Below are 22,891 nucleotides of genomic sequence, written 5' to 3'. Positions count from 1 at the left end.
GGCCAGACCTACTACGAAGCCTATTAGGAATTTTGCTACGATTCCGCGAATGGAATTTCGCGGTGGTCGCGGACATACAAGAAATGTTCCTGCAAATTAAAATGCGAGAAGAAGATCAACAGAGCCAACTCTTCCTGTGGCGCGGCACTAGAAGAGATATGGAGCCCCAGGTGTACAAACTAAACAGAGTTTGTTTTGGCAACGTGTCATCGCCTTTCCTCGCGCATTCGGTGCGTAATAGGAACGCGCTCGACAACCAGGACAAATATCCGGACGCGGTCTACGACATCCACAATAATCATTATATGGACGATTACGTGGCATCGTACGAGACCGAGGATGAGCTGCTACGAGTATCACAACAAGTGCGAGACTCGCACGCGGAGGGCAGTTTTCATCTACGAGGCTACGCGAGCAACAGTACGCGAATGCTGGCAAGCGTCGAGCACGAACTACACGCAGCGCAAGGACCGACGCATCTGGGCGAAGGTCAACCTACAGTTCTAGGCATGACGTGGGACCCTAGGACGGACACTCTGGGCTACAACACGAAAATGCTGCGAGTTCCCGAGGCTGTGAAGACGCAAGAACGGCCGCCGACAAAAAGGGAACTTCTCAGCGCGATAATGTCCATATACGACCCCATGGGACTTATCGCTCACTACGTCATCAGCGCTAAAATGATATTTCAGCGAGTTTGGACAAAAGGCACTACGTGGGACGCACCGCTACCAGATAAAGAAGCTGAAGACTTTTTTCAGTGGCAGAACGCACTGAAACACGTAGCGGCGCTACGCATACCTAGAAGGTATGAGTCACCGGGCGGAGCTACGAGATACACGTTACACGTTTTTACCGACGCGTCAACTGAAGCCTATTGCGCCGTGGCGTATTGGCGTATCGAGAACAAAGAAGATGTACGAGTCAGCCTAGCAGCGGGCAAAAGCAGAGTTTGCCCCCTGAAAGTATTGTCAGTACCACGACTAGAGCTTACAGCCGCAGTAATCGGAGTTCGACTGGCCGAGACGATTAAAAAGGAGCAACGATACAACGTCAAGAAAATTATCTACTGGACGGACTCTCGAGTATTGCTAGGATGGATCAAAGACGACGCAAGAAACTACAAGCCGTTCGTGTCACACCGTTTGGCTGAAATAGCTGAAAAATCGGACCGGCGGGCGTGGATGTACGTGCCAACCGACGTGAACCCCGCAGACCACGCTACGAGAGGGAAGCCGGCGAGGAAAATCACCGCTAACGACGAATGGTACAAAGGACCGTCATTTCTTCACCGACCAGAAGTGGAGTGGCCGAGTCAAGAAATAGGCAGACCGACTGAAGACCTTCCTGAAAGGAAAAGCGGAGTCACAGTAGAGACTACGTTATCTACTACTACGTCAAAGTCAGATCCGTCGAGCGTGCTACCTGACATACGACGCTTCAGTAATTACGATAGGCTAATGAATTCGACGGCCTACGTTCTACTTTTCATAGATAAGATGAAAAATAAGAACAAGACGCTGCAGCTGCAAGTGAACCACATAAAGCGAGCCGAGCATATGTGGCTACAGAATAGCCAACGAAGAAGTTTCCCGGACGAGCTGCGCACTCTAAGCGCAGGACGCGATTTGGACAAGAAATCGCGAATATACAATCTAGCACCCGAGCTGTGCGACGACGGCGTGCTGCGAATGAAGACGAGGTTAGGAAACGCTCCAGTGTTGTACACATCGGTACGACCCGTAATATTGGACGGCAAGGACTCATTTACCAGACTAATGGTCCAACGCGCACACAGGCGAATGGCGCACATTCATAACGAGGCAGTGGTAAATCAGCTACGACAACATTACTGGATATTACAACTGCGATCTACCGTGAAAGCTGTAGCGCGAGACTGCGCGCTGTGTAAGCTACGTCGAGCTTCACCGCGAGCGCAGCCCCTTGGCGATCTACCACCCGAGCGGCTACAGGCTTACCAGAGGCCATTCACCTACACCGCGCAAGACTACCTCGGGCCTATGTACGTGACCATAGGACGACGACGAGAGAAACGCTGGGTGTGTCTGTACACATGCCTAGTAACTCGGGCTATTCACCTCGAAACTGTACATAGCCTGTCTACGGATAGCGCTCTACTGGCGCTAAGGCGCTTCGCCGCACGAAGAGGATGGCCGAGCGTTATGTATAGCGATAACGCAACCTGCTTCAAGGCGGCATCGAACGAGCTGCGCGAGGCCTACAGGCAATGGCTTCCGCAATTGCAACACTACGGCGTGCAGCGACGAATGGATTGGAAATTCATTCCCCCCGGCAACCCATCTGCAGGCGGAGCTTGGGAGCGAATGGTACGCACCGTGAAGACAGCGATGATCTATACCTTCAACACTAGAGCACCGAAAACCGAAGTGTTCGAGACTCTACTGGCAGAGATCGAGAATATCGTTAACAGAAGGCCGTTAACACACGTGAACGTCGACCCAGAGAGCGAAGAAAGTCTCACACCTGCGCACTTTCTTCTACTTCATAACGCTAACTTACCTATGATTGGCGCTTACGAGGAAAACGACAAGCGACAATGGAGGGCTGCCCAGGCGCTAGCAGACCACTTCTGGCGGCGCTGGACCAAGGAGTACTTTCCACTGCTGGCACCACGCAAATCATCCGACGACGGAGGGCGACAGATCCAGCCGGGAGATGTTGTCATCATTTCTGAACCCAACGGACCACGCAGCGTGTGGCCTAAAGGAGTCGTCGAGACCGTCTATCATGGACCCGACGGGAGGGTTCGCTCCGCAGACGTCAGAACGAGGCACGGGACGCTACGCAGGCCGAGCTGCAAGCTGGCGGTCATCGCGTCGCAACCCATGCACCAGGAGTCTTCGACTGCGGGGACAAAATGTTAGCGACGCTACGACAAGACGCGGATAATTATAAGTTAGATTAAGATCAAATTCGATTAAGACTGTATTCTCAATAAAGATTTATTTGATAGGTAGGGAAAACCGCGATTAGATTGTCAGTAGTCATAAGTATTCAAAATATCCGTTATTTAACTCGTAGGTTCGTAATAAGTTTTAGGTCACCCAGTAAGTTAGGAAAAAACATGGTTAAACCTATTTCCCAATTCCCAAGTAATCACTATAAACTTGGTAAAATAATGTAGGCTCTGTCATTGGTTAACCAAAGAAAGGCGGATCAAGACAAGGAAGTCTCAATATGAAAGGGACAGACTGACCGCTTCTCATTGGTCGGCCAAATTCGAGCTCAGCGCTCCGATACAGCGTAATTTTCACTTAGAAACATACACGTTTCATTAATTAATTCGTAACCTGTTAAAGTTACATCATAACAATATTTGTAGATATTATAGGTCGTTAGCCTAGTCACCTAGTTAGATAAGAATCATAAGGCAGTCACAGGTAGACAAAGGCCTGCGAGTCGGCAAAAGGGCCATAAACCATCCATTGTATTCATTTCGGCCGCTTTCCTATCTATTGTAAGCCAAGTCGTAAGGACTAGTGAACTTGTTATCGTTTGTTTTTATAACTAATGAACGTAGTTAACTATTTGTAATAGTTTTAAGTCAGTAATTAATCGGATGTATGTAATATAAGTCGCAGAACGATAGCGGGATAATGAAAATTCACCCTAAAATGACCGTATGACGTAATCAACCAATCACAGGCCGATTAATTCCGCGAATTAAGACATGATTTTATCTCCCTATCGTAGGTGACTCTCTTTCTTGATTTTTCGTATAAAAGTAAGACGGAACCGCTTCGGATCGTACAGTACACCAGGAGCAGCCGAAAAGGAAAAACCAAAAGGAAGAAAACCAAAGGAAGAAAACCAAGGAAGACCTGAGGGATCCGAAGCTGTACCGCCTAATCGTTGTAGGAGTATTTTTATATTTGTACCGCGTAATAAAAGTCAGTTTTTTAAATCGTGTAGTTTATTCTTTATCGCGAGGCGGTTGAAGATATTCGTCGAGGGCTTCGCACATGGGCATCTAGTAGGCTGGGGCGACTGCGGTTTCGAGCGAGGCGCCAGTAGACCAGTTACCTTCTCCAACTGCTATCGTCGGCTATATTGGGCGTTGAGAGTTCAATAGGATAGTAACCGAATATCCGGGGCATCTCTAATTTCCACTATTAAAATTTCCTTTGTACATCGCCCGGGTCGAGTATCACTGGCCAGTTAAGCGCCCTCGCGATAAATAACGAACAAGTGCTCGCATTGCTTTTAAATTATTCCGGGCTTGTTGTGGACTGGAGTTAATTGAGGGGTTCAGCCATGGCAGAGGAAATTCAAGTGTTGTACTCTTTTTGCGGCAATTGGACGAAATTTATCTGAGTAATTAAGTTCCATTGTCCATAGTAAGAATGGTAATTAGTAAATTTTCTTTCTCCTGAAAGAGGGTCATTGTTGTTCTAAAAGGTGTGTAGAAAATTATACGTTTCTGCACTAGAGCACTTTAGGTTCCAAGTACGATTTTTTTTTTACGATAACCAATTGAAATTTGGGTTAATTGAAAGTACCCTCAAAAATACTATAAAATTTTATACATAGTCATGTTTTTAGGGTTCCGTACCCAAAGGGTAAAACGGGACCCTATTACTAAGACTCCGCTGTCCGTCCGTCCGTCCGTCCGTCTGTCCGTCGGTCAGTTGAAAACAGTTGAAATTTTCACAGATGATGTATTTCTGTTGCCGCTATAACAACAAATACTAAAAAGTACGGAACCCTCGGTGGGCGAGTCCGACTCGCACTTGTCCGGTTTTTAAAAAAGCACATGCATTTTACTTTCCTCGTATTCGAAATAAAAAGTAGTGTTTAACTCGGGTGAAAGGCATCATTTCAGCCTCGGAATATTAGCGCTCTCACTGCGTTCGAGCACCAAACTACCTCGGCAGAAATGAGTGCCTTTCATCTCTTGGTTAACAATCTACTATTTATACCTCAGTGAAAGGGCCATCGAGTATCTGAAGAGTGCAATGCAAACCTCAATCTTTAGATTAATATTCAATTTAAATCCAGTTACTGTAATGCCATACATACAATGATAAATAAATACCTAGTAAATTTTAATACAATGCCAAACCTAGTATGGTATCATTATCATCATAGACCTTTTCGTCTGTTGCAGGCGATTTATAGTGTAACACTGGCGAAAGACCGGTTTTGGTGGCTGAATAGACCGATGCGAGACCGACATGGTCTACCGTAGGTCTGACAAGAAAAGTTTGCGGAAACTGTTACTAGTACCTTGTCGTTTTTGCCTCTTGCCAGCGAGTACGGCGAACCAGGTCTCATCACAAAACTTGCGACCCTCCACAACACGTTTGCGCCATTCCGTCCGCTATTCCGCGAGCCTCTCCCAGTCTCGGTGGTCGATATGGAAGGCAATCATGTCTCTCTTTGCGCAATCTTTTAAGCGAAGCAATATATGGCCTCCCCCTCTTCCTTAATGGAAGTATGGTAGAGCCACCGTAAATGTGATGTCGGCTGTACACACTCTTCGAGAGCCTCTCGCCGAGAGTCTCCGATCCAATTGGAAAAGCGCGTCACGAGACAAGGAAGAGCGAGACGAGAAGGGAGCAGCATGTACACACTCGTTCTGGGCCTATCTCGAGGTATCTCGACACTCGTCGTCGTTCAGCCCGCATGAAATTCCTGAAAATCTGACATTTATAGTAAACACACTTTGTTGGTTTGTTTGGTTTGGTTTGTTGGTGCAAAGTCGGTGTTTTGTACTTAATTTAATGTCGTCGCGTCGTAAGGCATAGGCCGCGGCCGAGCCGTGACGTCTGTTTCGCTCATATCATATTGCTTAGTTAGACATAAAGCTTTTTTGTATCAGCTCTTGCCGATTAGGCCAAGCACATGATTGGCGCGACAGTATCTCGCCGCGAGATAGACTACCCGTCTTTTTCTAACTTTATTAATTAAAGAGGGACGGGTAGTCTATCTCGCGGCGAGATACTGTCCCGTCAATCATGTGCTAGCCCGGCTGCGTTGATAGGGTGGGGAGATCCTTACCCAGTTAAATCTAGTTTTACGAAACTCACTCGTAACAAAGTCCGGGTAGGAAGCCTGCTTATCTCTAGAAACAACAAAAACATAATATCTTAGTAAACAAAGCTTTCTTCCACTAAACACTGTATTGCGTGCGATACGATTCTGGACACAAAATACACACATTTATTCAATCTAACGTGATGGTCTAATGTTGTTGACCGCCTTAGAATACTTACGGCCCGATTCGTACTACATATAAGATGCTTACGTCAAAACTATCTATAATGTCAAAAGTGACGTTTCTTCAAACAAAACCGTCACTTCACTCACGTAACGTAACTTTTGACACTGACATATTCGATCCATGTTGTATCTTTAGCAGAGAATTAATAATAGTACTACCGTACAGAAAGGAAACTTCCTACAAAACCGAAGTTTGACAGCGATTCAGGGTCGAATCATGCTATCCCTTTCTAATATATGGCACAGTCCCTTTCGGCTATTTAGGGTTGTCAAAATTCAAGCCATTATCTTATCTGTGTGTCGCAAAGGGACGTCAAGTTGTGTCAACCCTAATAATTGCTCGGAGCAATGTTGAGCCGAGCGGAGCCGAGTTTGGCCGAAGTCAGGAGTTTTGCACCCCTGTCTTTTTTGGCGTATCTTGAAGTTCGAATCGGGCCGTATCACTAATTGCTCACTTCGAGTTCTTAGACGTAAACTATTTACTTACTTTTAAAAACTTTTAACGAATAAAATTCCAAAACTAATTACTCTTATTCGAGCTCACATGTCTTCGAGAATTCTTCCGTTGCCCAGTTCAAGAAGAGCCTAAGTAGTCTATTGTATCCATGTGAAATAAAAGAAATTTCAGGAGTTCACGGCTCTTTGGTAACTGGTAGAGTGGCTTTATAGATCACTTACCTAATCTAATAGGAGCGGTACTCGAATTTCGCCTTAATATTAACTAGTAGTTCGCCCCGAACTGAGAACTCGCGGTTAACCAAAAATTATATAGCGATTGACTTTGTTGCACCTACTTAGGTACTCGTATAAAAATAATCGAAAATAAATGAGGGCGCCACTTTCTACGTAACTGTCACATTTTTGACGTAAAATGCTTACACATGGCAACAATTTAGTATGGACATTTTTGAGTTCCATTTTATTTAATTTCTACTATACTTGGTCAAGCAGATCTTGTCAGTAGAAAAAGGCGCGAAACTCAAATTTTCTATGAGACCATATCATCTAACTTTTTTGCATCAATTTTGAAGCGCCATTTACAAGTTTAGCGTTAAGTAATATAGATGGCGCTATTTTTTCGAATAAAGGGCTTCGTATACGGCTGTCCCTCCCCTGGATTTAAGTCACCACCATAGAGATTAAAATAAACTGTATCTGTGCTAAGCCGAAATATTTCCTGTCAAATGTCAAATACATATATTATGTTTATTCTATTTTATTTTTATCTTGCTAATTATTTCAAAATGGTAAATTTAAAAACGATATTATAAAAGTGTAAGTCGAGCACTTTCATTTGATACTAAACTCGACCACGTTTCTTGCAAAAAAATGACCAGAATAGCAAGACCTCTCACAAACAGCTTTTTGGTATTCTAAGCTCTTCTAGCTCAATAACCCCTTGATCGGGCCTGCTCATAATTTAATGACTAAAATATAATCCCCTCGACTACACGTTTAGCCAATTTCATTTAAATTAGAACAAATTTACTTAAGTTATTGAGTATCAAACTATCTTCTGACAGTTCAGCTTAAAAACATCGAAATGCCGGGACGTGCCGCTAGCCAGCCGCGTGTTCAAAGTCGAATGTAAGAACTTCGCTTCGCTTTGCTCGCTCGTTCGATTATTTAGGGAGCTTCTTTTTAGGATTCCGTACCCAAAGGGTAAAAACGGGACCCTATTACTAAGACTTCGCTGTCCGTCTGTCTGTCTGTCCGTCGATCTGTCTGTCACCACGGTCACCAGGCTGAATCTCATGAACCGTGATAGCCAGGCAGTTGAAATTTTCACAGGTGATGTATCTGTTGCCGCAAACAATAACAACAAATACTAAAAACAGAATAAAATAAATATTTAAGTGGGGCTCCCGTACACCAAACGTAATATTTTTGCCGTTTTTTGCGTAATGGTACGGAACCCTACATGCGCGAGTCCGACTCGCACTTGGCTGGATTTTTTATACTACGTCGCTGCACCTTAGGTATATCAACCACAGATATTATACCCTTTCGTGTGAATTTTATCGATTTTGAATTTTTTATAAATGTTAGAAACTTCCAAAAATTTGAAATTAGATTTATTTTATGATTTGAATTTTTTGGAAGTTGAGCGGAACGCGGGATCTACGAAAGTTAGTCTATGGTGGCTCCATCAAAGCATCTTTAACTTCGTACACGGAATCTGCATTATCACTTGGTTGACTGAAGTTAGTTCCATTGTTATCTGACGTGCGTGGCAAAGTCCAGGGAAATCAAAGTTTCCAGTCAAAATAGATAAAATAAGTCTCTCTTATTTATTTCTACTAGACAATAATCCGCAAAAATAGGCTACGTCAGCCACCTGAGAGCTCACGATCGTCGCTCTCACTAGCCAGTGAATACCCAGTCGCCGACGCCGAAACCGGCTAGGACAGGATGATGAATTGACCATCAGTGGACCTTGATAATCACTACACCTTATAAAAAAAAGTCCCCCGCCGCGTCCGTCTGTTTGTGTGTATGTTCGCGATAAACTCGAAAACTACTGAACGGATTTTCATGCCGTTTTCACCTATCAATAGAGTGATTCTTGAGTAAGGTTTAGGTGTACAATTTGTTAAGGTTTTGTGCAACCCATGCGAATCCGGGGCGGGTCGTTCGTATATAATATAATTTTACCAAAGGCAGATAAAAAGCAACCTCTGGGCTTTATTTATTTAATCACAAAAGACGGACTTAATGCCAAAAGCATTCTCTACCAGCTTTAATTTTTGCTAGTTTTAGATTTTGTCACATATTTGGCTTGACGGACACCTGCTCGCGCTTGCGCCACCTAGCGGTCGTATCTGTCGTAATAGACGCGTTTTGTTAGAGAGTGAACCTTCTGTACCTAGTACTATTATTTATTCTGTGGGGCTACACACGGCGTAGACTAGGCTACAAGAACACTAATAACAAGAGTAATTGTAATTAGCGCGCTGCATAGTATAAATCATGTCACATGTCACCAGATAATGAAAAGTTGAAAGCCTATTATGGCGACCTAACGGCAAAGTCAAACGTCGACCGCTTGCAACCGCAAAATAAAATATTCGCTCACGATTTTTCAGTTAAAAGTTGTTTTTAAAGCATCAATCATGCTCAATTGCTCGCCACTGTAATAAAGCGTAAGTACATTGCTTGATGCGACACATGGGTCTTTTCTAACGCTCGCCAGTGTACTAAAACGGGCATACCACGCAGTGTCCGTGTTCAAATACCCTCGCGTGTCCACCCTGCATTTAAAATGTTAACCTCTTTGAAAAATCAGCTCTATGATTGTAGAAAGAATGCCCGTTCTTGAGTGGCAGCGTTTGCTACTGCGGTACTCAAAGCTAATTATAAAATTAAAAAGTTTGTAGAGTGTGATGCATAATTAAAGTACGGTCAGCAAAACTTATCAAGATCGTTTTGTGATGTATATTTTAGACCCTATTCATTAGAGAATAAGAGCGGAATTTTAAGGTTAATTTACGTATTTGTTGTAGTTAGTGTAGCTGACATAGTTATGAAGGCTTTGTAGGCACGTTGAGTGTCAAGTGGGTGGTGTGGAGCAAATTGCAGTGTTGGTGGTTAAATGGTTTTATTCAGCTCTTTGTGGCTAGGTATGAGTAAATGTCTGCAACTTGGTTATATTGTTCTTTATACTATTGAATGAGTGTATTACCGTCAACTGTTTCAATATTGCTTACCACGCCTAATATTGCCTGGCTTGAAAAAAACCGGCCAAGTCCGAGTCGCACTCGCGCACGAAGGGTTCCGTACAATTATGCAAAAAAATGACGTTTGTTGTATGGGAACCCCACTTAAATATTTATTTTATTATGTTTTGTAACAGTACTACCACTACCCGCCAACAGATGGCGCTACTGGTACCGCAATGCACACATCTCGCGGTGCAGCGCAGCCGCTGCACGATGCTATTTCACGTCTACCAATAGATGGCGACGCGATCGAGATAGATCTCGCTAACGGTTGTACGACGTAGAAACATGACCCTCCAACATTGACCGACGATTATTTGAGAGAAATGCAAGTAGGGACTTCGGTACCGCACGCTACATACCTTCACCTCTGTTGAAGTATCCTAGTGTCTGTGCCGTAGTAAAATTTACTAGCCTAGCTCGCGCCTACCTCGTTAGGTCTTGCTCGGCAAGTAAAGACTTAACAGCATTGTAATAGCTCCTAAGTTTGATAATACACGCGCTAAGTACCTAACGTCGGCTTTTCGTCTTCGCCCTCACATCCCCGTCCTACAGTTTTTAATATTTGTTGTTATAGCGGCAACAGAAATACATCATCTGTGAAAATTTCAACTGTCTAGCTATCAAGGTTTATGAGTTACAGCCTGGTGACAGACAGACGGACGGACAGACGGACAGCGGAGTCTTAGTAATAGGGTCCCGTTTTTACCCTTTGGGTACGGAACCCTAAAAATAGTGCTTCTATATCAAATAGCTGTGTATATCGTAGAAGAACCTGAACCCACTTTACGTGTATTATAAAATTTATAAACAAACTATATGGTCTCAAGGGCCCTATAAATGGTTAAGAACACTAACAAGTGTTATAAACTGGCAATAACCAGACTTTCTGACCCACAAGTCGACCCCTCGGGGCCTTTTAGAAGTCGCAGAAATAATAAAAAATGTACTGCAGTGATGAAGTTTCTTTATTACTCCAAGGGGACTAGGTACTAGGTACAGAACGTTCATTCTCTAACAAAACGCGTCTATTACGACAGATATGACCGCTAGGTGGCGCAAGCGCGAGCAGGCGTCCGTTCCGTAGCCGTGCGCGGCAACTACTACTTCTAGACACCAAAATTGGTGTGGGCCGCATGTACATAACATACTTGTAGCGTTGCGAAGACATCGCGGAGTGAGCCACGCCTGGTAGAGTTGATACTCGTGGAGGTTTGCAACTTTAGTTATTGTTTGGCTAGGGTTGCAAATTCCTAATGTTACATGTAGGTAATTTAAGCATATCGTTTTAAACTGAGAGCGTAACTTCAATTGTATGAGAGCGGCTTTTGGCGGCGGGTTCGTGTGACACATAAAAGTTATAAACCATACATATTATATTTTTTCAATACGTATTCTTTAAGGCGAGAATAATTGTAATACTTAGGTATATTTAATTGAAACAAGTTTTATATATGCGCATTAACTTTATTGGTAAGTACTTATAGCATTTTATTTAATAAACATACCTAAATTACATTATTATGAAAACATATTTACATCTTAAGATCTATAAATCTAAAAATAGACAGCCATTTGTTCATAACGCACAATTTCTTAAAAATATTGCTTATAAAGAACATTTTTTTTTGTAATTTATGTAATTATGTACTTATCCTATATCTTGAAATTACAAGAAAGAAAGATAATGAGAGTTGTTATTGTTATTCTGGTATTAAGTTTTTTTCGTAAAAACGGTTAAATATACATACTACTGACGGCTGGTTGAATATCTACTAGAGCAGTGAGAGGAAGCGAAGCGTTGTACGAAAAACAATCAGTTGGATCGCATGCACCAATGTAAGTGGGTCCTCGCTTCGCCTTGCAATAGGGCTCCAATGTCGGACGATTCTCAATACCGGTACAGAAATACGATATTGGCCCACAATACCAAAATTCTAGAATACAGGTGAATATGACCACTAAAATGTGAACTGAAGTGAAAATCTTGCGTGAGATGCGCGCCAATCACTTAGAAGATCGTCATTGCAATATCACTATACCTTATAATATTATGATAAAACCGGGCAAGTGCGAGTCGGACTCGCGCACGAAGGGTTCCGTACCATAATGCAAAAAACGGCAAAAAAAAAACCGGTCACCCATCCATAAGTACTGACTCCGCCCGACGTTGCTTAACTTCGGTCAAAAATCACGTTTGTTGTATGGGAGCCCCACTTAAATCTTTATTTTATTCTGTTTTTAGTATTTGTTGTTATAGCGGCAACAGAAATACATCATCTGTGAAAATTACAACTGTCTAGCTATCACGGTTCGTGAGATACAGCCTGGTGACGGACGGACGGACAGACGGACGGACGGACGGACAGCGGAGTCTTAGTAATAGGGTCCGTTTTACCCTTTGGGTACGGAATCCTAACAAAACAAAGTCCCCCGCCGCGTCTATCTATATCTGTTTGTGTGTTCGTATGTTCGCGATAAGCTCAAAAACTAGAGAAGGGATTTTCATGCGGTTTTCACCTGTCAATAGAATGATTCTTTTTTTTATTGAGAATCAAGAAACAAACATTCTTAGAGGAAGGTGTATAATTTGTCAACCCGTGCGAAGTCGGGGCGAGTCGCTAGTCGTATCAAAACCATAAGAATGGACTATGCGTCAAAATGGCCCCAAAACCGACAGAGTTGAGAGTTAAGTCATTAGATAGGTATTTCTCTGTACTTCATTTCGTTCTATGGGCACCAAGCGGAATTCCATTGCAGAACTGAGATATTGGTTTTTTAATCAAAATGTCGTCACCCTTATTACTTAGGCAATAGCGTCCACCGCCGGGCGAACGCGGCAAATCATTCAGTGTGTTCGCCCGACGGTGCGCGAACATCTACCCTGCAGCAATTAATTTACTTACTTGGACTCTATTGCCTAGGTAATAAGGGTGACGACATTATGGCTAAATACCAATATCTCAGTTCTGCAATGGAATTCCGCTTGGTGCCCATAGAACAAAATGAAGTACATAGAAATACCTATCTAATGACCTTACTATCATTTCTGTTGGCGTTGGGTCCAGGCTCCATACAAAGTTGCCTATGGTCCTTTAAGAAACAAATGAATTTATTTGTGGAAATATTTTAATTTGTTTGATTTTTAAGGGGAAACTCTACTATTTAAATTACAAACCGAAATAAATGTCATATAAGGTCACTGTGGGCAAGTCCGTCTACAAGGCAAGTCCGTCAACACGTTATAACTTTTGAATTTGAAGGCGCATGCGACTTTGGAGTCCAGTCGAGTAACCAGTTTTTCACGCTAGTTCCGTCACTGTAAAACAGATGGCGCTGTGACAACCAACTTCAGAGCAATCCGCCTCAACAAGTCATTTCGTGTTTTGAACTCGAAGTCATAGTGCGACAACCGTTCGAAAAAATTTTTTTAAAAATAGTTTTTGAAAAGATTGTGCATCAGAAAGTAACTACGTAGGTAGCATAAGAACCAGTTGTCTTTATTCTATTTTAAAAATATCAGAAATTAGCTTAGTTTTGTAATTATACGTTCCACAATTTATCATATTAAAATTTGACTAAGTTGGAAAGTCCGTCTATTATGTTCAAGGCAAGTCCGTCATATGCCGGACTTTCGTTAAATCAGAGATTACCAACTGTTTTTGCGACTTTAATATTATAACCATTTGATAAGGTATCAAAAAATCCTCCTGACTTTGCACATGATGTTACTTTATTAAATTTTGATCTCAGTAAATTAAAAGAAACGATTAAAATTCATTTTAAAATTACTATTGATCTTTTATTTCGGAAATCAAAAAAATAATTATGTTTAAATATTTTCCAAAAAAGGTTTACCACCCCATCTTGGTAGTATATGCCGACTTGCCTTTGTTTTAGAAAAATGGTGTTTATTTCGAATCTGAACCGTATATTGACAAGTTTAAAATACACTTTTCATTGTCTTGATCCGTTCTTTTTAGGAATTTAACTACGAACACATACACACCCATAGATTGGCTGATATCATAACTAGACGGACTTCCCTTAAACTGCACGGGAAGTCCGTCTACTCGCCGAATTTTAAAAAATGTCATTGTTTTTGCTTAATTGTTGCTTGAAATGATCTGTCACTAAGGCTAAACTATTAATTATTAAATTCTTCATCGTATGCGATTACAAGCAGTAACATAGGTGAATAATTAACGGAACTAGATCACTCCAAAGTAAAAAAAAAATAAAGTATGCCGGACTTCGCCACAGTGACCTTACTAGGATAAAGGGACCAAGACCTCCAGTGCCCAGGGCTGGAATCGAACCAGCATCCCTCTCCTATCGCGGCAGGTGCCTAAGTCCTTCGGCCACCCCCCGGGTCACGGCGGCATGGGTCGAATTTTCTTAATATAAGATATTTCCTGAGGGCTTATGGCCCTGGGCACTGGATGCCTAGGTCACTTTTTCTTCGTATATAACATTCGTATAAATTCCGTGTCCATAACAAATTGTTAAATTAGAAACGGCACTGGATGCCTTGGTCACTTTTTCTATGTATATAAGTTATATAATATAACATTCATATAAATTCCATGTCCATAACAAATTGTAAAATTAGAAACATAAATATTGACACGCTGTTTTATAAATAAAATGTGTTAATATTTTTAATCGTGATTTTATTTATCTGGACCCCAAACTGGCCCTGGTCCACTTTAACAAAGCCACATAACTGTGTTGTTGTTAGTTTTGTTAGATTTTAAAATAAATAGCTACTTAATTACAACTTACACTTATTCAAAAACAACCAAATCAATAGGGGATATTATGCAATGTTCTGCCGCCAGAGTGAAGCACTAGCGCCTCTAGTACTTAAACCATATAAGTAACTTATAGAACCTTAAACTGTTTTTTGACAAGTTTTCACAGAAAATAAAATATGACATTGATGCATCAAGGCGGTTTGTTAATAAGGGCCTACCGGGAAACGCGAAAATCGAAATTTAGTTATCTGCCTCTTTATCGCTCGAATAATTATACAAAAAGTGATAGAGAGGTTAGATAACGAAATTTCAATTTTCTTGTTTCGCGGTAGACCCCTAGATGGTGATGGATTGTGGTAGTGGCGTATAGTTTCGCGTAAAAAGAAATAACTTTTTTTACTGCGACATTAAATCTTGTTAAAGGTAAAAGTTTTTTTTTTTCCAATGATTAGTAAGCTGAAATACTTAGGATTAGGGCCTACCGCGGCAACCAAAAAAATCGAAATATCGAATTTTGCTTCTCTATCGCTCAAACAAGTAAGAGCGATGAAGAAAAGCGATAAACAAAATTTCGGTTTTTTTGTTTCGCGGCAGGCCCACAGATGGCACCATAAGAAGAAGAATTTTACCAGATAGTTCCTATGAATGTATCCAGGTATCTGTGTTTTTCGAGTTTGGAATCATTTGCCTTGATGCCTTTTTCTGTTATATGGAATACTTCATCAACTGCCGAAGTACTTCGAAAACTCGAGTAAAACATTTGACATTCTAGCGTCGCCATCATCAGGCGGTCTAGCATGAGTTGGGTTCTCGCGCGCAACTCCATACATCAAGCGCGACTTCAAGTATGGACTCGCGCGCGAGAACGCAATTATGCTAGACCGCCAGACATCGTAAATTTTATAGCATTTTTGGTGCAGCGGAGTGGTGTTAACGGAATTGGTATAGATAATTCCAACTGAAATGGTAAATTAAGGTAAATATTAACGCTAATTAATCATTAGGGTTGAAATTGTTTATACCAATTTACGATGTCTGGATGTCTGGTCATCATACAATATAATGTACGAATACTCGTATTCTTGAATGCTCAACTCAATGAAAGAAAATAGTACAATATACATATTAAAAGTAGGAGACAATAAGCGGTCTTATTACTAAAAAACGATGTCTTCCACCTTTGGATAGCTGTAAACTAGTAAAAATAAATCAATGCAAAAATAAATAAAAACATTAAATTACATTAATTACTACTTCGTCTTTACGGATTTTATAACTACTATAAAAAACCGGGCAAGTGCGAGTCGGACTCGCGCACGAAGGGTTCCGTACCATAATGAAAAAAAAAAACGGAAAAAAATGCAAAAAAAAAAACGGTCACCCATCCAAGTACTGACCACGCCCGACGTTGCTTAACTTTGGTCAGCTTTGGTCAAAAATCATGTTTGTTGTATGGGAGCCCCATTTAAATCTTTATTTTATTCTGTTTTTAGTATTTGATGTTATAGCGGCAACAGAAATACATCATCTGTGAAAATATCAACTGTCTAGCTATCACGGTTCGTGAGATACAGCCTGGTGACAGACAGACGGACGGACGGACGGACGGACAGCGAAGTCTTAGTAATAGGGTCCCTTTTTACCTTTTGGGTACGGAACCCTAAAAACGGGGAATTCAGGTACCAAGTTTTTTTTGTATGTATAATTACCGGTATTTTGGTGACACATACCATCTTTTCAAAGCATGGACTTGGAGTTTTTCACAGTTAAAATCTAAATACAAATGACCATGTTAGCTCGAAATCGTTTATAGTTCGTTTTTTTTAGCATTAGAAAGAACTTGAAAGAAGGTAAGCGATCTTGATATGTCTTTTAATTAAAAACGCTTTTTAAAAATCAATAACTATTACTTATGAAAGCAGAGGAATATAAATGATCGTATTAGCTTCATATTGTTACATATTTATTTACCGGAACTTATTTTAAAAATGTGTTTTTCAATTAAAAGACACATAAAGATTGTTTACCTTATTTCTAATGCTAAAAAAAACGAACCATAGGGCTTCTTTATATTTCCAGCCCAAATTGATACTTGTAATCAAATATAGACAGCGATTTTTTGCAAGCCAAGCATGAAGCAATGTTTGGCATGCTTAGGCAATATTGAAGCACTTGACGGTATTTAATTTATATTTTATCAGTGTCCCACTGAAGATTTGTTATTAAAATTTAGCCACTGCTGTGCAAGGGTACGTTATTCCTTATTAGTCTAGCTGTTCTGGATATAACTATGTACATACTAATATTTAATAAATAGCTAACTAAACTAACCAGGGTGCATAGCCAACGTGCAATCGTTAAAGGGGCCACAGATTACCAGTTCGCCGGACGATATCAGCCTGTCAGTTGTTCGGAGCTGTAAAATTTTGCTTTTAACTGACACTGACTAGACTGATAATCAGTGGGCCCCTTAACGCTCCGTAGCGAACGAAACGCAACTATGACTATCGCACTAGTGTGGAAGAGTGATAGAAAGAGACTACGATACGCTACGGAGCGTTAACGATTGGCACGTTGGCTAACGCACCCTGTTAATCATAAAATATAAAATACTATTTAATACTTAAACTATATCACGTTTTAAAAAGCTCTAAACACTTGGGTATCGTCTTGGGTCGTCCCATTCGTTTTTCGTCAAGTTCTTAAATTAGTCATATTCTGCTTTCGTCACTCATTCTGCATTGAAAGCCACCGACGATTGTGACGAATGTAGAATGAGTGACGAAAGCAGAATAGGACTAATTTAAGAACTTGACGAAGTACGAATGGGACGACCCAAGACGATACCAACACTTGGAAACCTATTCTTCTAAAACAGAATTTAGCTGATGATGGTACTTGTGTATATAGACCTTCTTGGGGTCGTATTTGTCGAGCAGGGCTGCCCAAGCTTCGGGCTCCTCCTTGATGAGGTGGTGGATCACTTTGCGCATGCCTCCCTTTTGGGCGATGGTGCATTTGGAACAGCCGGTTTGTAGGGCGTCGGTGATGTGTGCTGAAAAATATAATCTTATCTTATCTTATACCTTTAAAGAGCAATTCTTGTATATATATTTATTTATTGATATATTTCGGGGATCTCGGAAACGACTCTAACGATTTCGATGAAATTTGCTATATGGGGGTTTTCGGGGGCAAAAAATCGATCTAGCTAGGTCTTATCTCTGGGAAAACGCGTATTTTTGAGTTTTTATATTTTTGCCGAGCAGGAAGCGCTGGTGGCCTAGCGGTAAGAGCGTGCGACTTTCAATCCGGAGGTCGCGGGTTCAAACCCCGGCTTGTATCAATGAGTTTTTCGGAAGTTATGTACGAAATATCATTTGATATTTACCAGTCGCTTTTCGGCGAAGGAAATCATCGTGAGGAAACCGGACTAATCCCAATAAGGCCTAGTTTCCCCTTTGGGTTGGAAGGTCAGATGGCAGTCGCTTTCGTAAAAATAAAAACTAGTGCCTACGTCAAATCCATGGGATTAGTTTTGTTGTCAAGCGGACCCCAGGCTCCCATGAGCCATGGCAAAATGCCGGGATAACGCGAGGAAGAAGAAAATTAAAATTGTAATATTTATTTAATGACCTTACCTTTGAGAAGCCTGCCCTCCGGCGTGCATTTGCCTTTCTCCAACACACACCTCACGTATGCCGCCATCAGCCGCTTGTTACCAATGATGGCGTCGATGTCTAAGGAGTCGTACTTTTCTGTGTACTTCTCACTCTCTGCCAGTACCAGCGTGAAGAGGACGGCGATAGTGACGAGGATGGACTTCATTCTGTAAGAAAGTCCAACTTAAATACAGATAAGAAGGTAAAGACAAATGTACGGGGCAGCTGTCCAGCAAGTCAATTCAAACGTACACTAGACTCTACCTGGTAGAGTTAGATCAAGACAAGTCTGCAACGATTTTGATAGCACACGCAGTGCAAGTATTTTTTAAACGTCGAACTTCTATGAGATTATGACGTATAAATAACACTTGCACTGCGTATGCTATCAAAATCGTATCAAGACTAGGTTAGGTAGGTTAGGTGTTAGGTAGGTAGGTTCTTAACCGATTCTCGTGAAATTTTGTGAGCAACTTTGGTAGTTAGAATTTTTCTCTCCTTTCGTTTTTTGGAAAATTGTATAAAAGACTTAAGTGCCAGTAGGGTCTATGGCACTGAAGACCATTGTGAGTTCGTTGTCATTATGATTCAACGAAATATTTTTTATATTTCTATTTTAAGCTAAGCGTATCGCTTATCTGTAGTACCATGGTTTTCGACGAATAAATGATTATGATTATGATTAAGTACCTACACCTATGATTATGAGGTCTACAGCTCACAGAGCCACTAGTATTAGGGCATAGTCTAATAAAACATGGTCTTCCATTCCCAGAGTGACACGGGCCTACGTCACAACAACATGGCCGCTATATATAGCGCTATCGCATATTATCATATAGCGCTGTCGCATGATGACGTAGGCCCGTGTCAGTTAGGTGACCTAGAAAAGACGGGAATGGAGTACCAGGCGGAGTATAATATTATACCATGGTTTTAGGGTAATTCGCCAGTAACTAGCCAGTTTTAGTAACTGGCCAGTTTTAGTAACTGGCCGCCCGAAACTAAAAATTAATTCTATTCACCTATAAATAGAATTCATTTTAGTATAAGGTGGCCAGTTATTGAAACCTTATACTACAATGAATTCTGTTTTCACCACACCAGCTCAGAAAGGCTTACTTTGCACTTCGAAAACTGATAGCAAAGTTGCATTTTATTCACATGTGTGGCAAAGTAATCAAATGCAAATTTTGAGTTGTTTTCTTATGTTTGCTGGTAGAATTGACTTTTAAATGATGAAAAATGATAAATATTTAATAACATTCATTTGGATTTGATTTGGTTTGATTTTGTTTGATATTTTACATTCAATATTTGCTTCCGGTTGGTGTGGTGAAAAATTTTGTATTTCACTCGGGGCAAATTTTGTTTAACTCTCGTGCTTTGAAACCCTCGCAACGCTCAAGATTAAATTTATCGAACCACTCGCTACGCTCGAGGTTCAATTTTGGAATCTTTCGCTTGCTCGGGTATCAATATTAGCACGAGCGGTTAAACAACAACTTTGCCCCCGAGTGAAACAAATAACTATTATAGGTGAATAGAATTCATTTTTAGTTTCGGGCGGGCAGTTACTAAAAGTGGCCAGTTACTGGCGTATTACCCTATTATGATTTTGATAAGGTACAAAACTAAGTAGTTGTGATTGCGTGATGGGTAAATCACCAATAAAAGTCAGGGAAAATCGCTTAATAAATTGTCCTTGGCCTATCGCGTGATTGGCCTACCTTCAACCACTGCCCTAGACCTAATACTGATGACAATGGCTCAATTACTTCATGTAAATTTACTTAAGGTTTTCCACAAAACAAAAATATTAGTCACGATTTTATTGCGTTTAATGGTAATCAGTTTTCCTCGCGTTATCCCGGCATTTTGCCACGGCTCATGGGAGCCTGGGGTCCGCTTGACAACTAATCCCATGATTTGACGTAGGCACTAGTTTTTACGAAAGCGACTGCCATCTGACCTTCCAACCCAGATGGGAAACTAGGCCTTATTGGGATTAGTCCGGTTTCCTCACGATGTTTTCCTTCACCGAAAAGCGACTGGCAAATATCAAATGATATTTCGTACATAAGTTCCGAAAAACTCATTGGTACGAGCTGGGGTTTGAACCCGCGACCTCCGGATTGAAAGTCCCACGCTCTTACCGCTAGGCCACCAGCGCTTATTAAACCAGCGTTTCTTTATGGTAATGTATTGTGTCAAAGTATCTAGTATAAAGTAAAAATATATTGCTATAATAATTTTCACCACGCCACAGCTGGTAAAGTCTTTGTTGATACTTCAAAAACTGATGAGAATGTTGCGTTTTATCTACATGTTATTTAATTTAGCAAAGGAATCAGATGCAAATTTTGAGTTGTTTAGTTTCCTAGTTTCGGCTGGTGGAAATGACTTTTTAACCGATGACTTTGAATTATAAATATTTTTTTACTCCCGTACTTTTATTTGTCATTTAAAGGGTCGTGCACACACCTTTAAAACCCTACCTTATAGTTGTCAAGACAAGTCTTTAGTCTATTCCCCAAAAAAGAATTTGTGCATACACGCAGTATCTTTTTGGCGATTTTACGATACTTTGTGTAATGACCACTTAAAAAATATTGAATGAAATACAGTGTTGCCAACCTTATTTTAAATGTCATCTCTGACAAATAAGTGAACCATAGACATTTTTTTTAATTTCATTCGTTCATTCATTCTTTTCCCGCCCGTACCCTCCATTTTGGCTACTTCTTGAATTAAAAATATTTGTTAAATTTTCAATTTTATTTCAAAGTAAGTGCTTGGTCGTAGAAAAAGTATTGTATGCAACGTTGTTTAATTGAGTCAAAAAATACTCGTGGCGTCTTTATTAACAATTTTCGGCTTCGCCTCAAATTGTTACTCACGCCACTCGCCTTTTTTGACCTCTCTTAAACAACGGTTGCATAAAATACTATAACAGCGTTCATTTGAATTTGTTTGTGATGTTCTACAGTTAGTATTTATTTATTTACTTTGTTGCACATAAAATAATAAGTACTAATGGTACTTAAGGCATTCTCTACCAGTCAAACACTGGGCCAAAAAGAGACAGAGAGAGAGAGAGTATGTTATTTCAGAATGTCGTCCGATGCAAGTAATGGAAATTAGTTAGTTAGTTTCTTTGAAGGTATAAGTTTAATAATGCCTTGTTATTTGCTAGTCATTTTATCTAGAAATACTAATTTAATATGTGTTTGTTTGCAGGTAAGTTGCTGACATATTCACCAACGAATATAGCAGGTATGATTAGAAAGTAATATTAATATACTTGCGGTTGATAGAATATGAATAATGTTAATAAATCCTTACTAATATTATACATGCGTAAGTAATTATGCATGTCTGTCTGTAACTTCTTAACGCTTAAACCACTGAACCATGTTACGTGAAATTTACACACTCTCTTATTAATGGCGGTGGAACTCAAGCCCATATCAGAATAAGATGAAAATCATATCAATTGTTAAATAAAACAGAAACAACTCACAGTAGATGTTAAAGGTCACTCATCTTCCTCGCGTTATCCCGGCATTTTGCCACGGCTCAGGGGAGCCTGGGGTCCGCTTGGCAACTAATCCCAAGAATTGGCGTAGGCACTAGTTTTTACGAAAGCGACTGTCATCTGATCTGCCAACCCAAGCGTAAACTAGGCCTTATTGGGATTAGTCAGGTTTCCTCACGATGTTTTCCTAATGTTTTAAAGGTCACTACTACAACCAAAATAATGATAGAATCAGGCGTTACTTTGCGGAAATATATACTAACTAAAGTAACTAAACAAAAATAGTGGCGGATCCCCACTTGCTTGGAGGATACCACCTAACGGATTAGCCATTAACAGGCGTTCCCCTCTGTCGAAACTCTATGACCAATGGTCATACACATTGTATGGACTGACGTTCATCTGACATGGCTATTTTTACGTTACGTACCTATACATTTGACGTGCCGCTCCCCCGCAAAAATCGGCATACTGTTTTGTACAGAAAATTACACACAAGGCGTCTCCATTTGGTTAAATTATATCCTTCAAGGTTTAAGGGCATATATTGTATCGTGTTCTGATTTGGAAAAAGTAGAAGAAAAATGTTCTTGATGTTGTACAAAAGTAGGTAAAGTTGCCTCGGTAGATAAAAAAACCGGGCAAGTGCGAGTCGGACTCGCGCACGAAGGGTTCCGTACCATAATGCAAAAAAAAAAACGAAAAAAAAGGCAAAAAAAAAACGGTCACCCATCCAAGTACTGACCACTCCCGACGTTGCTTAACTTTGGTCAAAAATCACGTTTGTTGTATGGGAGCCCCATTTAAATCTTTATTTTATTCTGTTTTTAGTATTTGTTGTTATAGCGGCAACAGAAATACATCATCTGTGAAAATTTCAACTGTCTAGCTATCACGGTTCGTGAGATACAGCCTGGTGACAGACGGACGGACGGACGGACGGACGGACGG

The 22,891-nt window shown here is 40.8% G+C and overlaps 2 protein-coding genes across 11 annotated transcripts in view; one reads left to right on the top strand and one right to left on the bottom strand.

Annotated features, from left to right (window-relative positions):
* Positions 1–22,891, top strand: part of LOC134798418 (transient receptor potential cation channel trpm) — a 407,980-nt gene that overhangs the window by 146,346 nt on the left and 238,743 nt on the right. The gene's annotated exons all lie outside the window — the stretch shown is intronic.
* On the bottom strand, positions 17,233–18,568 carry LOC134797912 (ejaculatory bulb-specific protein 3-like). The gene is made up of 2 exons (XM_063770255.1): positions 18,382–18,568; positions 17,233–17,795 (listed from the first exon to the last, which is right to left on the bottom strand). The coding sequence occupies exons 1-2, from the start codon at positions 18,566–18,568 to the stop codon at positions 17,602–17,604; spliced, it is 381 nt and encodes a 126-aa protein (XP_063626325.1). The 3' UTR covers positions 17,233–17,601.

Source organism: Cydia splendana, chromosome 16 (assembly GCF_910591565.1).
Source record: "Cydia splendana chromosome 16, ilCydSple1.2, whole genome shotgun sequence".
Lineage (NCBI taxonomy): Eukaryota > Metazoa > Arthropoda > Insecta > Lepidoptera > Tortricidae > Cydia > Cydia splendana.
The sequence above is the reverse complement of the archived record's forward strand: the minus strand, read 5'-3'. Positions and strand labels throughout refer to the sequence as shown.